The sequence below is a fragment of the Perca fluviatilis genome, chromosome 23 (genome assembly GCF_010015445.1).
Source record: "Perca fluviatilis chromosome 23, GENO_Pfluv_1.0, whole genome shotgun sequence".
NCBI classification, from domain to species: Eukaryota; Metazoa; Chordata; class Actinopteri; order Perciformes; family Percidae; genus Perca; species Perca fluviatilis.
In genome coordinates this window covers 20,513,358-20,535,036 of record NC_053134.1, presented here as the reverse complement: position 1 = coordinate 20,535,036, position 21,679 = coordinate 20,513,358, and the positions used below count along the sequence as shown (strand labels likewise).

Genomic DNA, 21,679 nt, shown 5'->3' with positions numbered 1-21,679 from the left:
CAAAATTCTTGTTTCCCATATATGTTTGGAGCCCCCTGAACGGTTATTTTTTGACCTCTTTTGGGGAGTGGGTTGTCTTTCATATTTGACAAATATACCTCTTCTAAATATTGGGGAAAATCTACGCCTGTGTATTTGATTAACATCAGTTACTATATGTTTAAGCGACTGTACGCCACATACCCAGCACCAAACAACAGACAAAGTAGGCGACCAGCTGGTGAACGTAGTGGACCATTTAGCTGCTACAGAGCCAGATATTTCCCTCAGGAGTTGATGGAGACCAGGACACGGCCAACAGGAGATGGAGTGGTCTGGAGGACACAAATGAATGCTATTGTTGCTATGAGGATATGCAACTGCTTGCAAACGGTTTACAGCGTGTTGTGCTGCCCCCAAGTAGCCAATCAAATCCCCCAAAAATCAGTTAATGCCGGTTTAAAATGAGAACTTGCTTACATACCTGAAGTATTATGGAAGCGTAATGCTGCCATGGCAGAAAAAAAAAAATGTATTAGTATCACGTTATTTCGTTAAATGAAAAATGTTAAAACGTGAAAATATCTTATTACAATAAGCTTTTCACGTAATAACGTTTTTACTTTTTTTCTGCCGTGGTAGCACTACGCTTCCGTAAAGTGTAGATCAAAATACCGAAGAAAATAAAAACATTTCTGAAGTAGAAATGATCCCATAGGTTGAGTAAAATCTGTAGGCGGAGCCAATACTAAATAATCTGTAGCTTAAAGCTGCATTGAGTTCCTGCGTGACGTCACTTCTGTTGACGTTCCAAGTAAATACCAAACAAAACAGAGCAAGCTCGCCCCTCCCCCCCATGTTTCCGTAACTGTCATGACTAACTGACTAACTGTCACTAACCCCCACCCCCTCCCCCAACCATCTTGTCGGTGATTGGCTGGAGTGGTTTGTTGTATTTTGGTGCACAGCCTGTGCCCCTAGTGTTAGTTTGACGTTTATGACCCCTGTGTTGTCTCCCGAAACCGGGCTTTTTCACAGTGTACTCAGGGGGGCGGGCAGCTAGCAGATCAAGGAGAGATGCCTATACGATTTGAGACAAAAATAAAATTGCGCTGAACTCATAGTGCCCCTTTAAAGATGTTAGCCTTAAGCTCAGAAAAAAAGATACCACAAGGCAAAAGGCCTTTTTTTTTGCCAAACAAGCTTTTCCGTTAGCTAAAGTAAGTGTAGAAAATAGCTTCTTCTGTACCTCCCACTAAGACTGAGGTTTAATTCAACCAGTTAGATAATGTATTCCTCTGGGAAACGCCCATTTCCCCAGCAGACATTTGGACGTGTCGCAGTAGGAAAAGCACAGGTGTTACTAATAACATTAACGATGTCTCTGTTCTATTAAAATATCCCAGTAAGCTGTGACAGCGTGATACTGAGCCAGCATGTATAATACCACAAATTGAGCCATCGTCTGTTTTATTATTAACACCTGTGCTTTTCTTACTGTGACATGTCAAAATGTCTTCTGTAAATGAATAAAAAGATCTATGGTTCGTGGCTGTGACCTGAGCGGCATCTAGATGAGCTAATGTGATAAAATTAGCTCTCAGTGTGCATGCCTATATGATCTGTCACAATTGACAATATCCCATGTATTTAAAAGGATAACTGAGTCATTTGATGATATGGGTTTATAATGCAATGCTTCATTACGGCCCAGCCAATGAGATGATTGTTTGTGTACGTGTGCACGACTAAAATGTATGGCAATGTTTAAGCTGGATGTGCCTTTATTTTCCTCGACCTTCATCCTCTTTTCAACCATCTCTCTGATGCCCTCCTTGCCTCTCCTCCTCCTCCTCCTCCTCCCTTTGCAGCTGGGTAATCATCTTTCATCAGGGGAAGGGAGGTCAGGTTTGCTGACTTGGAGTAAAGGATGAGGGGGGGAGGGAGAGGGGTTTTCCTTGGTTGCAGCTGAGGAAGAGCTGCAGTAGTTTGCAGCCGGAATACTCATGAGCAGCTGAGGCTGCAACACATTGTCCTCTCCCTACCTCCCTCCCTCCCTGTGTGTGTGTGTGTGTGCGTGTGTGAGAGAGAGAGAGCAGTAACCCGGCCTGAGCTGACCCCAGCCCCAGCAGCTGTCAGAAGAGAGTCCCGGGGATCAGTGCTCCTCTGCAAACTGAAACTTTGTAATCCAGGTGCTATGCGGGTCGGTTAAACCCAGGTGAACGTGCAGCTGCAGCCGGGGTCACTGCTGATCTCACCATGCGGCTGTGTTGAGAAATCCGACGCCTTTTGGTTGTCCCTAAACGGTGATGGGTGCATGATGTCTGTTGTTGGTGCATTGCGAATTTACTGCAGCCAGGTCCTGGACAGACACACACACACACACACACACACACACACACACACACACACACACACACACACACACACACACACACACACACACACACACACACACACACACCTCTCCCCCTCTGTCGGACAGGATGCAGCTCTCTTCATTGCCATAACCTGCATTGCCACAATACGGCTCGATTTTAGTGTATTTATACAGTATATAATTATACAGTAAGGGAGTTAACAATCGAAAACGACGCAAACAACGACGCTATTGTTAGTGGAGGAGTGGAAACCCCGAAAAAGTGCCGACAGCGCAGCAATTAACGACATTTAGACAAGTGCAGGTGGCAACAGCTCAGCGGTCAAGCTAGACATGCGTAACCGCCGTAATACAGGAAATTGGGAGATATTGCCTTCAAATTAAAAGCACAACAGTTTTTAAGAAACTGGGGAAATTGATGATACCCTAACTGTAAAAACGTTTGATCAAATAATAAAAAGTAATGGGTTTGGAGAGGAGAAATTGTTCACTTTGGAGGTTATCCCTTTGCAATTTGAGTGTGATTTGACTGTTATCGTAAGCGAAATATCCTTCGAAAGCAATTAAACCACTTCACCATTAATTCACTGGAGCAGGGGTCTTCAACGATTTTTAGGCCAAGGACCCCTAAGCTGAAAGAGAGACCGAGTAGGGACCCTCTACTACACATGTGTCAAACTCAATGCCCGGGGGCCAAATCCGGTCCCTTGCAAATTTTGATCCAGCCCTTCATTTCAATATAGGTTTACAGCAAATTCTGGCCTGACCAATTCAATTCAATTATTTTAAAGGAAAAAAAAAAAAAAAAAAAAAAAAAAAAAAAAAAAAAAAAAAAAAAAAAAAAAAAAAAAAAAAAAAAAAAAAAAAAAAAAAAAAAAAAAAATAGTTGTGCACCATGCCAAAAAAAATCAGGATATTGTTTTTCATACTGTAGTTATGCGATACTCAGGCTGTGAAACAGGTTGTTGTGAGTCGGCTGGGTGGCAGCTGCTTTTAAAAATGTAATGTTTGTTTTTCATGACTTGCTAAATACTACGATGGCTAAGAAACTTTTTTGCTGGCTTTTTTAGGGTTTTATGTCGACCAAACTGTATGGGAGAAAGCTATATGAGACATGCAATGATACAAAGTTAATAGACTTTTTTGTTAAATAAAAGCATGTCAATAAACTCAACATGTCCGGCCCTTATTGTGAAGATCATTTCCAGTGTGGCCCTTAGTGAAATTGAGTACTTTTTATACAATTGAGTTGCATATTAAACTGGGCTGGATGGATAAAAATGAATGGATATTATATTATTTATACATAATGTTTTCACGTTAAACATAGGCCTACAGTGGAAGGCACAGTGAATCCCTAAGCTTAAAACTGAATGGCTACTATAGTGGCTTAGTAAGCTTATCTTCAATGCCTAAATAAAATGTGTTTTTTTGTGTTTGTTTTTTACAAATAGGCCAATTAAACTTTGCTATTGTGTTTACATAATTATATATAACTTACTATGAGGACCCCCTGTTGAATATCTCTGCACTAGATCGTATACTTTCAGGTTCCTTGTTTACTGTTTCTGCTGCTAGGCTATGTCATGTTTTTATCAAGCCTAAATAGCCTATATAAAGCTCGTAGAACTGTGTATCATGATGAGGATGATCACGATGATGATGATATTGATTTGATATTATTAGTCCTAGTAATGGTAGTAATAGTTGTTGTAGTATATACGCTTCATTGTTATTAATGGAACACCATAGCAACCAATTCATAGCTTCATGCGCCTACGTTAAATACACAGGCTTTTATTATGAAAGCGCCGACGAGAAGTGTAGTTATCTCCTCGTGACTTGACAGCCGCGGTCCAGACGGCCGGAGAGGAGGAGGAGGAGGAGGAGGAGGGAGGAGAGAGAGAGAGAGAGAGAGAGAGAGAGAGAGAGAGAGAGAGAGAGAGAGAAGGAGGAGGGAGCCACTGAGGCAGCAGGGACACGGGAACCTGCAGGAGGACTCACATGGTCCTGCAGCAGAGGAGCACAGACCACCGGGACACTCCAAACCTCTTAACGTCACATTCAGTTCGGCTTAGTCTACTTTCTTTTCTTTTCTTTTTTCCAGATAACGTGAACGTTACTCCTCCGTTTTTATTCCATTTGCTTCTCGCATCCCTCCTCCCGCAGCCCAGTGTCGGTCGGACTTGGGCCGGTAAAAGCAGCGCCATGGCTCGGGAGAACGGAGACACCGGCAGAGGGGAGACGTGGAAAAAACAAGTCGACGACATCAAGAAATTTTTTGATTTTAAAGAAGTCCTCGGCACGTGAGTTGACTAACTTCCACCTCAGATATCTCTATGCTGTTCCAGTAATATTCACGCTGGTATTCAGTGTAGGCTACATGTGGGGGGCTCCGTAGTGAGTTGACAGTGACCTTAACGTTAAGCAATGTTACAGTTTTCCAATGCTATCACCTCACAATGTGCCAGTAACGTTACTGACCTTAACGGTACACATTTTGGACTGGCGTCACTGTAATAATAGGCTATATTTGTGTCTAGTGTCATGCATAATGTTCCTGTAATACTTCATACCAACGTTACTGTTACCAATTTCAACCAATTATCCAACTTTGAGCTATTTCATCTATGTATCCAGACCATTGCATTAACCTATTTTAACACGTTATGCCTTAGCTAACATGTCAACTACGTAAACCATTTTACCTAGGCATTATTTTTAGCTAACGTTATTTCACCATTTATCACTTGTAGCCATGCATTTCTACAGTTTATCCAAAAGCTAACCGTCAGCCATCTATAACCATTAGGGGAGAGTGGGGGCAGTTGCAACACTTTTTACATTTCCTTCAGTTTCTCAGCAACCGTTTGTATTAGAAAGACAAAAAAAAGATATATTAATCCCATATATGTCACCTACTTGCCCATACTGCTGCAACATGTGTACATATGATAATACCAACTTCTAGCTAACTGTTGGAGCGGTATATTCATTTTGTTTTTGCTAACATGTCAACCCTTTATCCTAACTAATATTCAGAGACTCTCACTGACTCAGTAGCTTATGTGAGTAATATATTTTCTAATGAAATGGTCATTTCCTAAAACCCCCCAAATTCCTGTCATATTTATATAAAGTGACTTCAGTTTGCTTACAAACTCCATTATTCATGCTGGGTGCTGTATATGTTCAGTATCCCAAAGTAACTTCATGGCAGGTTCACAGACACCCTCATAGCATTTCCTTTGATCTCTTAGGCCATGACTAATATCTGACATCTTATTGTAGCCTGTTCTACTGTATGTGGTGTTTATATAGAGACTTGTACAATGACTTAGGATGGCCAAGGTGCTTAAAAGTGAGCTGGTAGTGATACCAGTGGTTTATCTTTTTGGCACGTTCTGTAATATTCCTGGAGGGGATTTTCTTGTCGATGACAGCAAGTAAAGGCTTTAATCGACCCGTAGTCTCTCACGAGCAGTAACAGTCTCACCATTACTCTCACTTTTTTTATTTCTCTTTCACCCGGGTCATGAAGGAGATTTTGCTCCATGTTAGGACATTTCCTCTCTTCGTCTTCTCCTTCCTTGTTCCATCTTTTCTCTTCCGTGGTCCTCTTACCTCTCCCTCACGTTCAAACAGGAACAGAATACAGGTTTGCCGCTCCCTGAAATCTCTGACAGCTAGTCCCTGTCAGCGTCGGTCTGCCCGCTCTGTTTTTCCTGCTGTGAGGAATGAGCTGCGTCTGTTTTGACTGCAGCCTGGGGAGGGGACACACACACACACACACACACACACACGGAGGGGGAGGTGTGGGAGGGGAGATTAACTGCACAGGGATTAGGAAAACCTGTCCTGAATAGAAGGAAGTTCAATCATGTTGTGTAATGACTGAATGAGGATGGACGGGCTAGCTGGCTGGAGTTTGTTACTCCAAATCACCTGAAATTTGGACCGGATGTGAAAATCACACACACACACACACACACACACACACACACACACACACACACACACACACACACACACACACACACACACACACACACACACACACACACACACACACACACACACACACACTTATGGATGCAGACTAGTACAGGACTCGATGATCCAAGATGTTGTTAGCCAAACATTAACCGGAGCTGCTGACGTCTCTTTGAACCTGATGCATCAGCAAAAAAGAGTAAGGGTGTGTGTGTTTGTGTGTGAGATGGGGGGAGAGTTGGTAGGTATGACTCAGTCGGAAACAGATGAGTTTTTTTTTTTTTTTAATCAGCGAACAGGGATGAAAGCATCAGCTTGGAAACCAATCAAAAATGAGTTGTTGTCCGAAATGTGCCATGTGATTGGATGACCAGCCATAGAGAGATTGTCAGCAATGGCAGCGAAATGAACAGAAATACAGATGTGAATGGTTGCATTTACTAGCAGCAGCGTTGTGTTTAGGTGAAAACCGAATCTCAACAGAATAGAATAGACTTCGTTGTTATCGCAAGTCCGAGCGTTTAATGCCGCGATGGATATTTTATCCGTCAGCGTTTTCTGAGCTGCATCTGTACTGACAGGATGTGATGTCACAGATCTGACACTGACCCATCGCATTTTGTCCGCTCACACTGAATCACCCTTGCACACACTAGTAGCTAGTATGTGCGTTTGTGTGTGCACTTGAACACCTCCTCAGTTTGTCACATAGCATTTTCTCCTCCACCTAATATACTGGATTAATCTTGCCAGGTTGCAGGCATGTACAAAAGGCTCTCCTCGGTGTCCTAGTACCGTCCCCCGGTGTGTGTGCTCTGCGTGTGTCCCTGTCGCTCACTATTCAATAATTCAACGCCAACACAGTGTGTGTTCTTTGTGTGCGTGCGTGTGAGTCTCAGGTAGGCCACAGCTCTCAGCAGGAAGGATCACAGTAAGAACAAGTGCAAAAGTAAGACAAAGAAAAAGAAGAAGAGAGAGGAGCGAGAGAACTTTCAGCGTGCTATCAATCATCAACACGCGTTTTTTTTTTTCCATTGTCGATTATTTTCTCAATTAATCGATTAGTTGTTTGGTCTATAAAATGTCAGAACATGGTGAAAAACTGTCGATCGGCGTTTTTTTCCCAAGCCCAAGAAGTCGTCATCAAACGTCTCGTTTTGTCCACAACTCAAAGATATTCCTTTTACTGTCTACGGAGGAGTGAAGAAAGCCAGAAAACATTCACATTTAAGATGCATGAATCAGAGAATTTTTACTTTTGACTTTTTCATAAAAAAAAAAAAAAAAAAGGGACGAGGGGTCAGGGACTTAGTGGACACAGCGAAAGGTCTTTCCAAGTAGTTCAACAGAAAGACAAAGTGTGTGTGAGTGTGCGTGGTGGGAACATCACTGTGCCATCTAGGGCACGCTGCCCTTAATTGATGCTCTATTTCCCTGCTGCTGGCACTGTTCTCTCCACTGTTTCTGGGACTGCAGTCCCCCCTCCCCTCCCTCCTCCTCCTCTGTCATTATGTCTCTCTATATCTCCCTCTGTATGTCTGAAGCTGTGCCATACACCTCCCTGTGTGTCCCTGTGTTAAACTCCAACAAGCTTTTTTTCTCTAGTGATGACATGGTGCAGATTTGAAAGTTTTTATTCTTTTGTCCCTGTTATAAATAATGTCTTATTAATAGAACAAAAGATGATTGTTTGCTATGTGACAAAACCAACTTCATCAGTGGCCTGCGAGCCCACGTTTTAACAGCGTGGGTGCGAGTGTGTGTGCCTAGATGTGTACTGTTAGGTGTGTGTGTGTGTGTGTGTGTGTGTGTGTGTGTGTGTGTGTGTGCGTGTGTGTGTGGAATTTGAATACTCGCAGTATGTCGGCAGGCTTGTCCTCTGTTCGTCTATCCATCTGTTCTATGCTCTTCTCTTCTTCTGCCAGTTTTCCATCCCTGGAGTCCCTCTCTCAGGCTGTGATTGGTTGTTGTTGTTGTGCCTTGTTGTCTGCTGCTGATTTTGTTGGTGTAATGAAGCAGTTGTTGCTTGATGGCACTGGTAATGTCATGAGTCATTATGTTGGCGGGGATTGCCGATGTGACTGAAATCGCCTGTGTTGTTTGTTGCCGTGGTGATTCACTGATGATGATGATGATGATGTTGTTGGCATTGTTGATGCTGCCGACGTACGTCAACAGTCACGTTGTTGTTGTTGTTGTTTATGGTCCGTTGCTGACAGTAACAGCATGCCAACAAGGTGTTGATGGTGACATGGTTGGTGGCAGTGCCGTAGTACTGTAGTACTGTAGTCCGGACTCCAGACTCCAGACGTCTTGGACTCGTTGGTATTTGTTCTCGGACTTGTCTCAGACTTGGCCATTGGTCTCGCCAAATATTTCAGTTGGTCTTGTCCGAGTCCAGCAATATATGCTTTTTTTTTTGTAAAGTGACTTCCTCCTTCAAAAACAAAACCATTGATAAAGCGCGCTTGTTCAGAAAACAGGTATTGGTTTGATTCAAAATCCATCTCGAACGAGTATTGACATCGGCCCCATGGTATACGCCTGGGCCAGGCTGCGCCGTATGTCTCCGCACCGCGCACGCACACACCATCAGTCATTTTCATTTTGGACGCATTTTGTCGACGAACACTGGATTCTTCAGGACGTACACAATAAGTAAGTGGTCTTGAAGAGGATTTATTGTCTGTCTCGGTCTTAACTGTCTCTCATTTGGACTTAGTCTTGACATGGCCTCGACTAGTCTGGGTCTTTGACTTTTCTTGGACTCAACGAAGGTGGTCTTGCCTACAGCACTGGTTAGTGGTTTAGATGATGGGTGAATTGTGTTGTTTTTCCGGTGCTATTAATGTTTTGGCGTTGACCTTTTGCCTCTCATCAGGCTGGGCTGTACCAAGACTTTCAGACAGGGGGCTGGAGTTCACTTCAAATAACGTACACCTGTTTATTAACCATAACCACAATGTATTTTTTATTTTGATCATTTTTTTTATGGCTGGTATTTATTTAGCCTCATTACCAGTGCCCACTCAGAATCTGCGGATGCTGAATTCTGCAGGATTTTCTGCAGATTTTAACAATTAAAAAAGAAAGAGAAAAAAAAAAGATTACAACTCTAAATGTTAGCACATTTCCATCCTAAGCAGAAAAACAGTCCGCTAAATTCTGCAGATTTAAACGGACAAGAAAATCAAAAAAATGTAAACAAATCTGCAGATTCCATTTGGGTCTGCTCATTACTTCCCTCCTTATATAGTAGTTTTTGTTGCATCGTCAGTGGCAGGGTCCGCCATTCCCACTCTGCTTTCCTTTGAAACATATTTGCTTCGGCGCAAGCTACAGAGACCACAGGTTGCTCGTCTGTCCCCCCCCCCTGACGTATTTCTGACCGAGTACTGAAAGCACATTTCCTGCCCACCGTGATCGACAAATGCGTCATTTCAAAAGGAACGCGCTTGAAGACCTTCTCAGTGTTACCGCCAGTAACCAACGGGTGGTGCAAAATCAACCAGAAAATCTAAAAAGAGGATGTTTTTTTTCATGTTTATTTGAAATAGGGGACAGATGCTTGAGACTACGGATGGGGCCGTTCCGATCCAGTATCGGTATCGGGACCGATACCAGCGTAATTCACGTATCAGATTTTCCCGATCCAACCTGCGGAGATATCCGATATCCATGAGCCATGTCTGCGCTTTAACGTTGTCTGCTGAAATGATTCCTGCCGGCTAGTCTGCTAGCTGGCTCCAAACTGTGGAATGGAGTTCCTGAGCGGGCGCGTGTCTCATAACTCTGTGTCTCATTGAGCCGCGCCTCCGTTCAGGAAATCCATTCCACAGTTTGCAGCCAGCTAGCAGGATAGCATTGAGCAGCATTGTGGCCAGCCAACATGTCCGCTGTGTGGAAATACTTTACACTGGAAACAGTCTCTTTCTTTTCTTTTTCTTATATTTCAGATATTTGACATTTTAAAACCTTGATTTGTTGATGCTACAAGAGCCAGTGTACGTGATTTGTGCTGTTCAGATGCACGCTGTTTTATTGATAGTGTGTGTGTAAGATGTTTACACTTATTGCACTTTTCTTATATTTCAAGACTCAAGTATTTGACATTTTGGGAATTTCATAAATATTGACATGACAATCATTATGAAACCCTTACAGTTGCATATGTGTTATTAAGAATGGGATTTTTCGTGTTAATAGGATTTCCTGTTTTTCTGACTTCCTTTTCTGACCTTATACTTACCTCAAGTTGCCTTTTGGGACATACATGCAGACTTACATACATACATACATATCATACTTGCCTGTTGAGAGGAGTTTATTTCAGCATCATATAAAATCAACAATAATGATAATAATAATATTAAAGCAAACACAGCTCTGGTATCGGAATAGTATCGGTATCGGCCGATATCCAAAAATCTGGTATCGGGATGTTAAAAAATGTGGATCGGTGCATCCCTATTTTTGATACTTCTGTTGCTGTTCTGTGTTTGGATGTTGGTGTTGACTTTGTTATGGTCACTGTCGATGAATATATTGACAATGCTATTAATGCTAATAAGTTTTAATAAACATGTTATGTTAATGTTTATGTTACTGATGTTGTTGATGCTGTTTGTGATGCTGATATTAAGGGAGAATTGTGGTTTATTACAATGGGACTTTCATGGGTGCGGGGAAAACACACACCCATGACGGACCCAATGAAAATTTGGGCCTAAGTTTTATCACTTTCATAGTTTTGGCGACCATTTCTATTCATTGCGATAACATGACGAACACTGCGACGTGGTTACAGCAAAGTCTGATGCGGAGAGAAAAGTGAGCAGTCAGAAGATCAGCAACATTTTAGCAAGATTATCTATCTATATAAACTAGTGATAGACCGATTTTATCGGCCGGCCGATATATCGGGCCGATATTTGCATTTTTACGCGGCTGCTGCGTTTGCCGATAGTGTTTTCCCGGCATTATTTACAGACAGGCGTCCACAGGCAGCTCTGTGTTGCTGGAGACGCTGCAGTTCACCTGCAGACCATGCACTGCCCCTCCACCACTAGCACCATGGCAGTCTTAAATTACAAATCAAGCTCTTTATTTCAATGGCTACTTTTCAGGTTTATTGTTTTCTTAAATTATTTAAATGTGAATGTTGATAAAGGACATTTTGTGATGACCTGATTAAAACTGTCTTATAATATGTCAGCAAGCAATGCATCATCAAGGCTGTGTTGTAGATGTTGATGAAAGCCTTTTACCCTTGCACAGTTAACCATATGCAGTGCACCCATCCATATGATGCACATTGCACACATAATGTGTGATGATATGAATGTAAGATGATTGCAGAAGTGACACTGATCTGTGTTTTTGTTTATTCTTTTTAAAGAAATAGCAGAGCAGATTCCGAAAACTATATCCAGTGTGGCAGGGTTTACATTTGTATGACGTAAATTGAGGGAGCAAAAGCAGCATCGGCTCCAAATATCGGCTCAAGAAAATCGGCAGCTCGTCATCGGTCATCGGTCATTGGCTAAGGCTGATGGAAAAAAAAAATCGGCATCGGCACAAAAAAATCCATATCGGTCAATCCCTAATATAAACCACTTTATTTAGAACTAAAAGTGAACACACCTACAGTAAAATCTTTCCTTGTTAAACCTTGTTGTAGCAAACTCTGGCGACTGAAATGTTAATATTACAAATATGAAAAAAATTTAAATCCACAAAAATGAGACCAAATTGTGTGAAGCTTACTGTTGTACTTGTTGCTATGTTGATGACTCTGTTGCTGCTGCTATCCATCATGTTTGATGTTGAAACTTTAGTCTGTCTTCTGGTTATAGACGAGCGGAGGATTTCAACACAGACTAACACTGAATATGCTGATCTTAACTCAGTGCTACTAAATTTGAGCTACGGTCATGTCACACACCCCGCCCACACATTTAAAAGCAGCAGAGTTAAGAAGTCAGTTTTTCCTTTTGGTACATGCTGCAAATAATACACTTGCCTTTGCCAGCTGTCAGGACTTTCCTCATCACTAAATGCATTTAATGTGAAAGTGTGTGTGTGTGTGTGTGTGCGTGTGTGTGGAGCATCTCTCTGCACAGATTGACACGTGTATCCAGACCTCTGAGTATTAATGATCATAAACTTTAGTCCATTATCGGATCAGCGCTCCATTTTAAGCTTCTCGGCAACACCCCCTCCCCACCCCGGCTCCCCGTCTGCTCTGTCCGACAGCTGTGTGTTGCTGTTCACTTATGTAACCACAGTGACCATCTTCAAAGAAGAAGTATGGAGAATGGTCATGTAATTGCATGCATTGCAAAAAAATTTAGACAATTGAGAAAAAAACAAAACAAATTCACGTTCACATTTTAACATGTTACCTGTTGCTGAACCATTGGTGGCCTGGGTTCAACAACAAGGGTTGCGCGTTTTTTACTCACATTTTATTTTTATTTTTTTCGCTTTTGCCGTGTTTTTTCAAACATTTTTGTTAACATTTCTGCGGGAAAAAAACTAATACTATTACTACTACTAAACTATTTGTATAGGGGCCAGTAAAAATTGACTTTGGGCAAGTGAAAAGAAAAAACAACTTAAAAATTGAACCATGGGAGCACATAAAAAGATAATCCATGGCCATTACGCATCAACAACACTTCACAATTCTTTGTCTGGGGCATGTTGTCCTGGTATCCCACTGGGACTCCATTTTTGTCAGTTATGGTTGTAAGACATAAATGCAGTTTCCCTGTGACCTATTAAATGACAACTCTTTCAGGAAACGCAGGTGAAGATGCCTGCTGAGTGCACTTACTCCCACTGAAGATATTTCCCATTCTTTCCTTTATTCGATGCGCAAGCGCAGAAGAGGTACATGAAGTACGCAGGGAGACAAAAATGAATGCAGGTGCTTTTGGGCAGCTGAGGAAACGGGACACCCGATGGTAATGCTTCAGATTTGGTTTCAGGCCTGTTTTCGCAACCTAAAGGGTCCCGACAACAACATCTGTTGTTCGAGAGGGGAATCAGGGCCACAGCCTGCTGGGGGACAAATTGTATTTGTTATGATGAAGTTAGCAGTTGGTCGGGTGACCGTATTTTGTTGATCAAGGATGACAGGGTGCTGCTGGGGGGGGGGGGCAGCAGAATTGCCAGGCCGTGAGCAGTGTTGCTTCCAGTCTTCCTGCAGGCTGTTGGGCTGTCAAAGCGTCAGTAGAAGTCAACAGAAGATATCACGTGGTACATTTGTTACTCTGCTCTCTGCAGAGAGGAGCTACACCATGTATGAATAAGTGCTTGTTGCACTGTAGCTAAAAAAGCCAAATAAATCAACGAAATCCGTATTAAACTTAGTTTCAAGACTTATGTGTTTCTCACTCTAGCATAACATGTTCATGGCTAAATGAAAGGTCAGAGAGAAACACCACCAGGTATTATTTATTAAGAGTTTAACGCTCATGAGTAACAAGTGTCCGCTTCAAATGTTGATGGTAAATCCTAATTGGTGCAAAGAAATACATTTTATTTTTATTTGATCAGTTTATTTGTCAGGGAAAATACATATAGGCATTGTTACATCTAAAGTGCAACCGATGCAATGTATGTGGGACTTCTAGCCATAGGCTAATTTGCGGTCCTTTTAGAAATGACACACATGGTACAACACTATAAAATGGACATAATCACCTTTTTCCATCTGAGCCCAGCCTACTTTGAAACTGTTAAAAGAGCACAGACAAAACAACACAGACAGAAATCCTTGATGTAAAATTAGGGCTGGGCAATATATCGATATTATATCGATATCGATATGTGAGACTAGTAATATAACACAGTGTTGTCTTTTCCTGGTTTTAAAGGCTACATTACAGTAAAGTGATGTAATTTTCTTACCAGGCTGGTCTTTTGCATTTACCTACGGAGTCATTATAGCCACATTACTGAGGATTATTTATCTAAAATGTCATTGTGTAAATATTTTGTGAAAGCACCAATAGGCAACCCTAAAATATCGCCGCAATATCGATATCAATTAATCTGGCTCTCACCAGACCAAGCTCAATCTTTTAATATTGAACATTAGTCTGGGGAGTCTGCTCTGTACTTTCTACTGCACAAGAGGCGTGATCAGTGGGCATAGTTCAAATGACTCTGTACGCAATTGGATAGTCCTTCAACCAATCAGAGCAACGAGCCGGGCGACGTAGCAGCGACAGCGGCATCAACGGGTTGCTGTCGCTTCGGTGGCCGCCATGTTGAATGTAAACAAGAAGCTGCGTGGTCGCTTCTCTATCGTCATCGTGTTAAACCCGCCAATAGCGTGCCAGGTGGCTAAGCCAGTTTGTGATTGGTCCCCGCAAAATTGTAATTGAAGCAGGCTAGATAAACGTACAGGTTTCCAGCCTAAGCTGCAGGGCGAAATCAAATCGGGGTGAGTTTACCCAGTCTAGATATCAAGGTATTTGGTCAAAAATATCGTGATACTTGATTTTCTCCATGTCGCCCAGCTGTAATGAGTAATTAACCAAAACAGTTTTGACTTTGGGAGGCAATTGTGTGTTCATGTAGGAGCCAGTTACTTGTATCAAGAAGCTAACTGATAAAATGCATTTTCAAGGCCCTAATGAAAAACATTTTAATGTGGTTAATTTAACATGATTAGTATCCTATTAGTTGCCTTTGAGAAATACAATTGCCAAGGAATCTGAGGATTCACACTGAGGTCTATTTTCTGTATTGTTTCTTGGAACTGGGGAGAGTATTGCGGAGTGTATCCTGGCAGTGTGAAGAAGGCTTTGAAACAGCATTTAGACTGTCATGTGTCATAGAATTGACATACATTTAAATAAAGAAATCTAAAAAAAATAAAACTCTTACACTAGAACAGTCACCAGGGCATTGAGAACACTGTTGTGCCTGTCTGTCTCAGAGGAAGTGTAACCGCTTTGGGCTCGCCATTATAATATATTGCAACGAACTGTAACCACACTTGCAACCGCTCTACCGGCATTGCCTCAATAAAAAAAATAGCGCTTACATGCTCTCAGGTAGCGAAACTTGGCACCGTTTGATTTAAAGTGAAACGGTCCTCGGTAGTACTTAGTACTCGGTAGTAGTAGGACGTAATTCGGTCGGTACCCAAAAAAGTACCAATTCGGTACCCAACCATAGTTGTGACATCGCAACAAGACTGTACAGAAGTCTTGAGGGCTCGTTTAAAGGCACAGTTTCTGAATACAGGCTGTGTGCATTTCTCTGTGGATTGAGCATTTTGATACTTTCACTGTATTTATATAGCACCTCCACCTGCTCTATAATAAAAAATAAAAAACATGGAAATCTCCCTTTTTACAATATGGGTCCTTGAAATCCTGGCTACAGCCCTGTTAACCCGCGCTTGCTAGAAAACCACCACTGTGTACAGTATTATGGCAAAATAAAGCAGCGAGAGACAAGAACGTTAAACCTGCCGGATAAACCTGAAAGTTACAGAGACAGGCTCCTCTCCTTTGAGCAGAGCATTGAGACAGCGACTGCTCTGCCTGTGGGGATTTGAAATATACGACTGTGAGTGTTGCTGAAACAGAGCAGAGCCTTTCTGGATAAATCAAGATGAAATATCTGTCAGTAAGTGTTGTGGTTCCCCTCAGGGGACTGCATTGTGTTTTGGAATTACATTGTCCGTAGTTCTACTTCAAGCTTCCATACCTTCCATTCCATCATTCATTTTTTTTTGTGATTCGACGACGGATGCTGCGTTTTTTTTAATTATTATTATTTATTTTTTTATAAAGTTTTAAAAAAAGGTCTTTTGGGTGATCAAAATGTAAATAGGCTTGTTAGTCCTAACTTTGAACCAGCAAGTTGCGTTTTTAAGCTCCTTTTTTTTCTTCTGCTTGTGGAGAGCTACGTGACACATCAAACTGTAGTGATGAGGACCGGCGAGTTAAATCGGTTGTCAGAGAGTATACCAGGCAGACACACAGCTGACAACCTGCAGGTGAAAGCGCTGGAGACAGGCTCGGACATACACGCTGTGGACTTGTGTCAGTCCCGCAATCGGTTTCAGGAAAGTGGCTGCATGTGTCCGACAATGCACAAAACATCAACACCGGTACAAACCTACAGCTGTCCGTGGACACGGAAAGTGTGTCTGAGCCTCCTGGACAGGTGAACTGAGACTCGGTCAACGGTTAATGATCGGTTAACATTTCATTTCATTGTGCTTTCTTTTGGAAGGCTGGCTGCCAAAATTGCCACTTAGTAGTTAATAATTAGCCTGAGTTAAACGCTAGCTATCAGTAAACAGAAGGTAGTGTGTGTGTGTGTGTGTGTGTGTGTGTGTGTGCGTGCGTGGCGTGTGTGCGTGTGCGCGCGTCGGCCCGCCCCCGCATTTGGCGACTGGCGCGTGTTAATTTCGGATCCTGCACACGCGGTAGAATGTTTTTAAGGAGAAAGTAGGCTTATCAACAGAAATAAATTGGAAAAATACGTTGATAACAGCTTTAGAATTTCGGTGCCGATAAATTTACGATTAATCGTCCAGCTCTAATTTCCCGTGAATCACTCAAAAATAACCGGCACTCCTGCTGAGCAGCCCAACGCCCACAGTCAGCCAACCACACCAGTGATTAGTTTAAGTGTCACACTATATAACACACCTGGGTTTCAGGTCAATGCTTAACTCATTCTCAGATTTCATTTCATCACAGTTCGAAGCAATAAATATAAAAGATTTTGTTTACTTTATATCCGCAGAGGGAAAGGGAAGACGTTTATTTAAATGACAATATGTAAGGTCATTATTTTTAATACTACTTTTTTTTTTTTTTTTTTTTAAAGGACAAAAAACAGTAAACCAGCCAGTAAAATGGCTGTGATACTGCTGACAGATTTTCAGCCTCTACCTAAACAGAAAGGCATGTCGGAAAGAAGCTTTGCATATTTTCCCTTGAGGCTCTGCTGCTTCTGACTGTGGCAGGGCAAAATATAACAAAATACCAAAGCACGGGAGGAAGAAGAAGAAGAAGAAGAAGAAGAGATAACAGTGGAAATGAGGAATTGTAATGAAAAGCAATGAGGGTGGGGAATAGAAGCACATATAAGCTTAAGGGGACTGGCCTCAGGGGAGTCCTGTTCCACCGCTAAAGGATAAATATGTTTGAAGTCATTTTCCAATTTGCCTTCCTTTCCTCCCACCATCTGTCGTTACCACAAACTCTGAAAGCTTTTGCTCTGAAAGAACAGCACTCTCTTCCTGCCCCCCCCCCCCGTGATTTCCCTCCAAATACAACCTGGAGGCTCATCATGTAAAATGGAAAGAAGGAGCTGGCAGATGCTTACGATCTGCACAATAAGGATTCAGATCATGGCAATAATGAATTATTGGTGTCTGGCTCACCTGAGAAACGACTGCCCAGTTGAGAGAGAATGTGGGGCGCTGTTCAGAATCCAGAACGAATCATCAACCAGACTCTCTCTATCCCTCTCTCGCTCTCTCTGTAAGGCTTTGTCCTACTGCAGGAACACGGACATCTGAGCTTTCCTTTCTTTCTGCTCATCTCCCCGTTGAGACGGCAGCGAGCGAGACAACACGTCGCACAGCTGCGATTTGAATTTTTCAGAGCAAGACGAGAAAACTTTGCGAGAAGAGATTCGGCCCAGTCCAGAGACGTGGTGGTGAATAAAAATGTGGGGTACTTCTCACCTCATGGCGATCAGCAATGCAATGCAATGTTTTAGCCATATAAACACTAGGGATAGACCGATTACCGGCCCAGGCCGATTATTGGCCCTTTTTTTTGGCAGTTTGCAGATTATCTGTATCTGCGTTTTATTTGCCTGATAACCGATAAAGTTAACGAATTCAAAAGTGCTCTACTTTGGCTCGCCTACAGCTCTGTGTCTGTCCTTCTGCTTCAGTTTCACTCACTGCTGAGTCTGACTTAATGTAAGTAAGTAAGTAAGTAAGTACATTTTATTTATACAGCGCTTTTCAAAGACAAGCTCACAAAGTGCTTCACGATGTGCATAGGCAATAAAAACATGGTAAAAATAGTCAATAGAATAAAATACAAATACAACGGATACAATTATCAATAAATAAAAGACATAGGCTACCCAAAAGCTAGCCTGAACAAGTGAGTCTTCACTTGTCCCTTAAAACAGTCCACATTCTCAGCAAACCTAATGCTGGTTGGTAGAGCATTCCAGAGTCTGGGTGCCATAGCCTCAAAGGCTCTAGCCCCACATGTCTTCAGACGAGTGCGCGGCGTGGATAGCAGATTTTGACTAACTTTCTGTCATATTTGCTGAAACTGACCCTATGTTCCAGTTTAAAAAAACAAAATCTGGCTCCTCTGGCACGCCCTTCAGTCTGTTGTACGATTTGCAAAAATACACCGCTCCCTGTTCAGATGCACCAATCAGGGCCTAACTGCGTGTCAATCACTGCTCATGCACACACATTCATTCTCCCTTGTGGGGGGGGGAGTGGCTTAGGATACCGTTTTGGAGGGACTGAGAAGTTGTCCATGTTCAAATTTCCATTATTGACAGAACTCATTTCTCTTTCCAGGAACCTTATATCCGTTTGATTTAGTTGGCCGTGACGTTTGTGAGGGTTCCCTGGTAGATGAGATTCAGACTGCTATCAGTGGACGGGCATGTGTGTACATGTTTGGTTGTATGTGGGTAACGGTGTCTTCTTGTGAGATACAAGTGCATCATCTCTGGCTGTTCTGTCGGCTCACATGGCAAATGTACTCACTGTGTAGATTTAGTGTCCACACATGAATACAATATGTTGATGTACCAGTCCTAGAACAAATAAAAAAACCAGTGCCGAAGCTAATACAAAATGACCAGGTTCCTCCCACCGTATTACCCAAAGCAGTTTTTCTTGTCTGTGTTTAAAGTGATAACAAACCTTTCCCAAAATGCTGTTCAAAAAGCAGCCAGAGAAGTGGTGCAAATATGGTGGAAGTCGTTGCATTCAGCTGGTTATACATATAGCTTAGCATCAGTAAAGAACACTTAACACTGTATATGTTGTGTCAGCATTAGCTGAAATCTGATCTTCATACATTGCATCATGTTCATAGAGTAGGCATGGGCCGGTTACCGGTTTCAAGGTATACAGAGGTTTGAAAAAGTCACAGTTTCAAAACCAACATTTTCTGTCATACCGTTTCTAAGGTATGAGCTCTTTTATTTTTAATTTTTTTTATCTTCTTCAAGGACAGAAAGTGCAGTTTAGAAATCCCTCTCCCTGCCAGTGTGCAGTGTGTTTAAAAGTTAGTTAGTTAGTTTTTTTACGCAGGCATTTCAAAAATAATAAATTTATAGCTGTCATTACAATACCGTGAAACCGTGACATTTTTGCTGAAGTTTATAATCATGCCTATTCATAGATGGCTATTGCAAGGATCTGGAACATTTCCGTCAAGGCATTTAGAAAATATGATACGGAAAAAATAAGATTCACCTTAGGGAATGCATGTCTTCTTAACAACAAAAAATTGAATGTCAGGCAAGTGTACAGAAATGACAGAAAAGAAAGATGACTCTGATAGGAAAGGGCGTGGTGTAATTAGGCTTTAGCTAGCTTTATATAACAATATATTATATAATCATTTACAGTAAATTTACAGTGGCAATGACTCTAAAGCCCCTTTCACACACGCACTGCAAACCTGATTTTAGACATTAAAGGACAATTCTGGCACAAAATGAGCCTAGGGGTTATTAACATATGTGTCGAACGTTCTCTGGGATCTGTTTTCATGCTAATCGAATGTGTCCGTAGCCTGAAACTAGCTACCGCAAACCGGAGGTTAGCTGCTAACGCTAGCTTTCGGGGCAGAGGGTAAATCACTATTTCTACACCACTAACAAGGCTCAAAATAGCACCGCACTTAAACGGTAGCATAATGAGGGTCCCTACATGTACAGTCGAACGACGAAAGCCGTGCAACCAGTAACCAGTAACATAGCTCAAACACAGTGTTCGTGATTTGACTGGTCATGACCACAAGATGGCGGCCGCATGTAAACATTAACGCTACTGTCTTTATAATCTATCTTTGCAATAAACTGTCTGTACACTTACAAAGTTCTCAATGCGGTTCGGTTTACGTGTAGAGAGATGGGATTTGGGAACCTCTGTCTGCAATGACAAAAGACATTACGAAGGGCTCTGAGATGCGAACGGCTCTGCACACTTTAGCCAGCACCACCCCTCGCCTTAGTTCAAATACAACTTTAGACTATACAGCCTTGACGTGGGATCGGTGTGATCTAGTGGGTAACTGTGACCAATGGAAAATACATTTTCATCATGTTGAATCTTTTTTTTATTTTTTTATTAGCTAATAACTCACCTGCTTCTTCATTTAACATTTGATTCACCATAATAACCTTTCTGGGACTTTATCCTATAGCGATCGGATTGCTGAGATTAATTAAAGTGTAACAACGTGTACCCAAACAATATATGGCATAATATTGTGCAGCAGGTTGCCGTGGTAATGGACTTGCTGTAGCCCATCAGATTGTGAATGATTGCTGCTGTTAATGGAAGCAGGGCTGCAGCGGCTACACTGCAGGCCAGCACACACTCTGTCTTCTAGACAGGTAATTTAGGGCACTGCATACACACACACACACACACACACACACACACAGAGAAAACACACTCAAAGACATACATAAATAGGCAGACATGCAAACATAAACACACATACATGAGCCAAGTCACAAAGACATAACCGCACAGTATCTGAAAATGCCAGAGTCTCTCTCTCTCTCTCTCTCTCTCTCTCTCTCTCTCTCTCTCTCTCTCTCTCTGGGCCATATGTACGGCCAACCTGCAGAAAGCGCACGCTGCGATACTTCAGCTCACGTCGTATTTACCAAACCTGCAGTTCATCGGGTAATCAGCGCCTTTCTCCGCCCACTATACCGTAAATTGCACGCATCTTTCTATCATGGATCAGCCACCAAGTCAGTCAAAGCAGCAAAAACAAAGATTTAGCGATAACGAAGTTGATCTGCTTGTTCATGAGGTAACAGCTCGATGCGTGTTATTTCGGCATTAGTGGTGGGGAAATGTATGTATTGACTAGTGCGCTGTAGCAAAGTGTTAAGTACTGGTGCTATGATACAGCTGAGTCCACTGCTGATGCCATGACTGTTTGAAATTATCCCGATGCCAATATTTGTAACTGCTGGAATGGAATGTGAACGCTGAGTCAGAGATTCTATGTCATCTTTGATTTCTTCAAGTAACTGTAATGGCTGCTT

General features: G+C 42.1%; 1 protein-coding gene across 1 annotated transcript in view; it reads left to right on the top strand.

Annotated features, from left to right (window-relative positions):
• The first annotated feature begins 4,292 nt into the window (after window positions 1-4,292).
• Window positions 4,293-21,679, top strand: part of camk1da (calcium/calmodulin-dependent protein kinase 1Da) — a 75,070-nt gene continuing 57,683 nt past the window's right edge. The window contains exon 1 of the mRNA XM_039791833.1: window positions 4,293-4,665. Coding sequence (XP_039647767.1) covers window positions 4,364-4,665 — 302 coding nt within the window. The 5' untranslated portion in view covers window positions 4,293-4,363. The remainder of the gene's footprint in view (window positions 4,666-21,679) is intronic.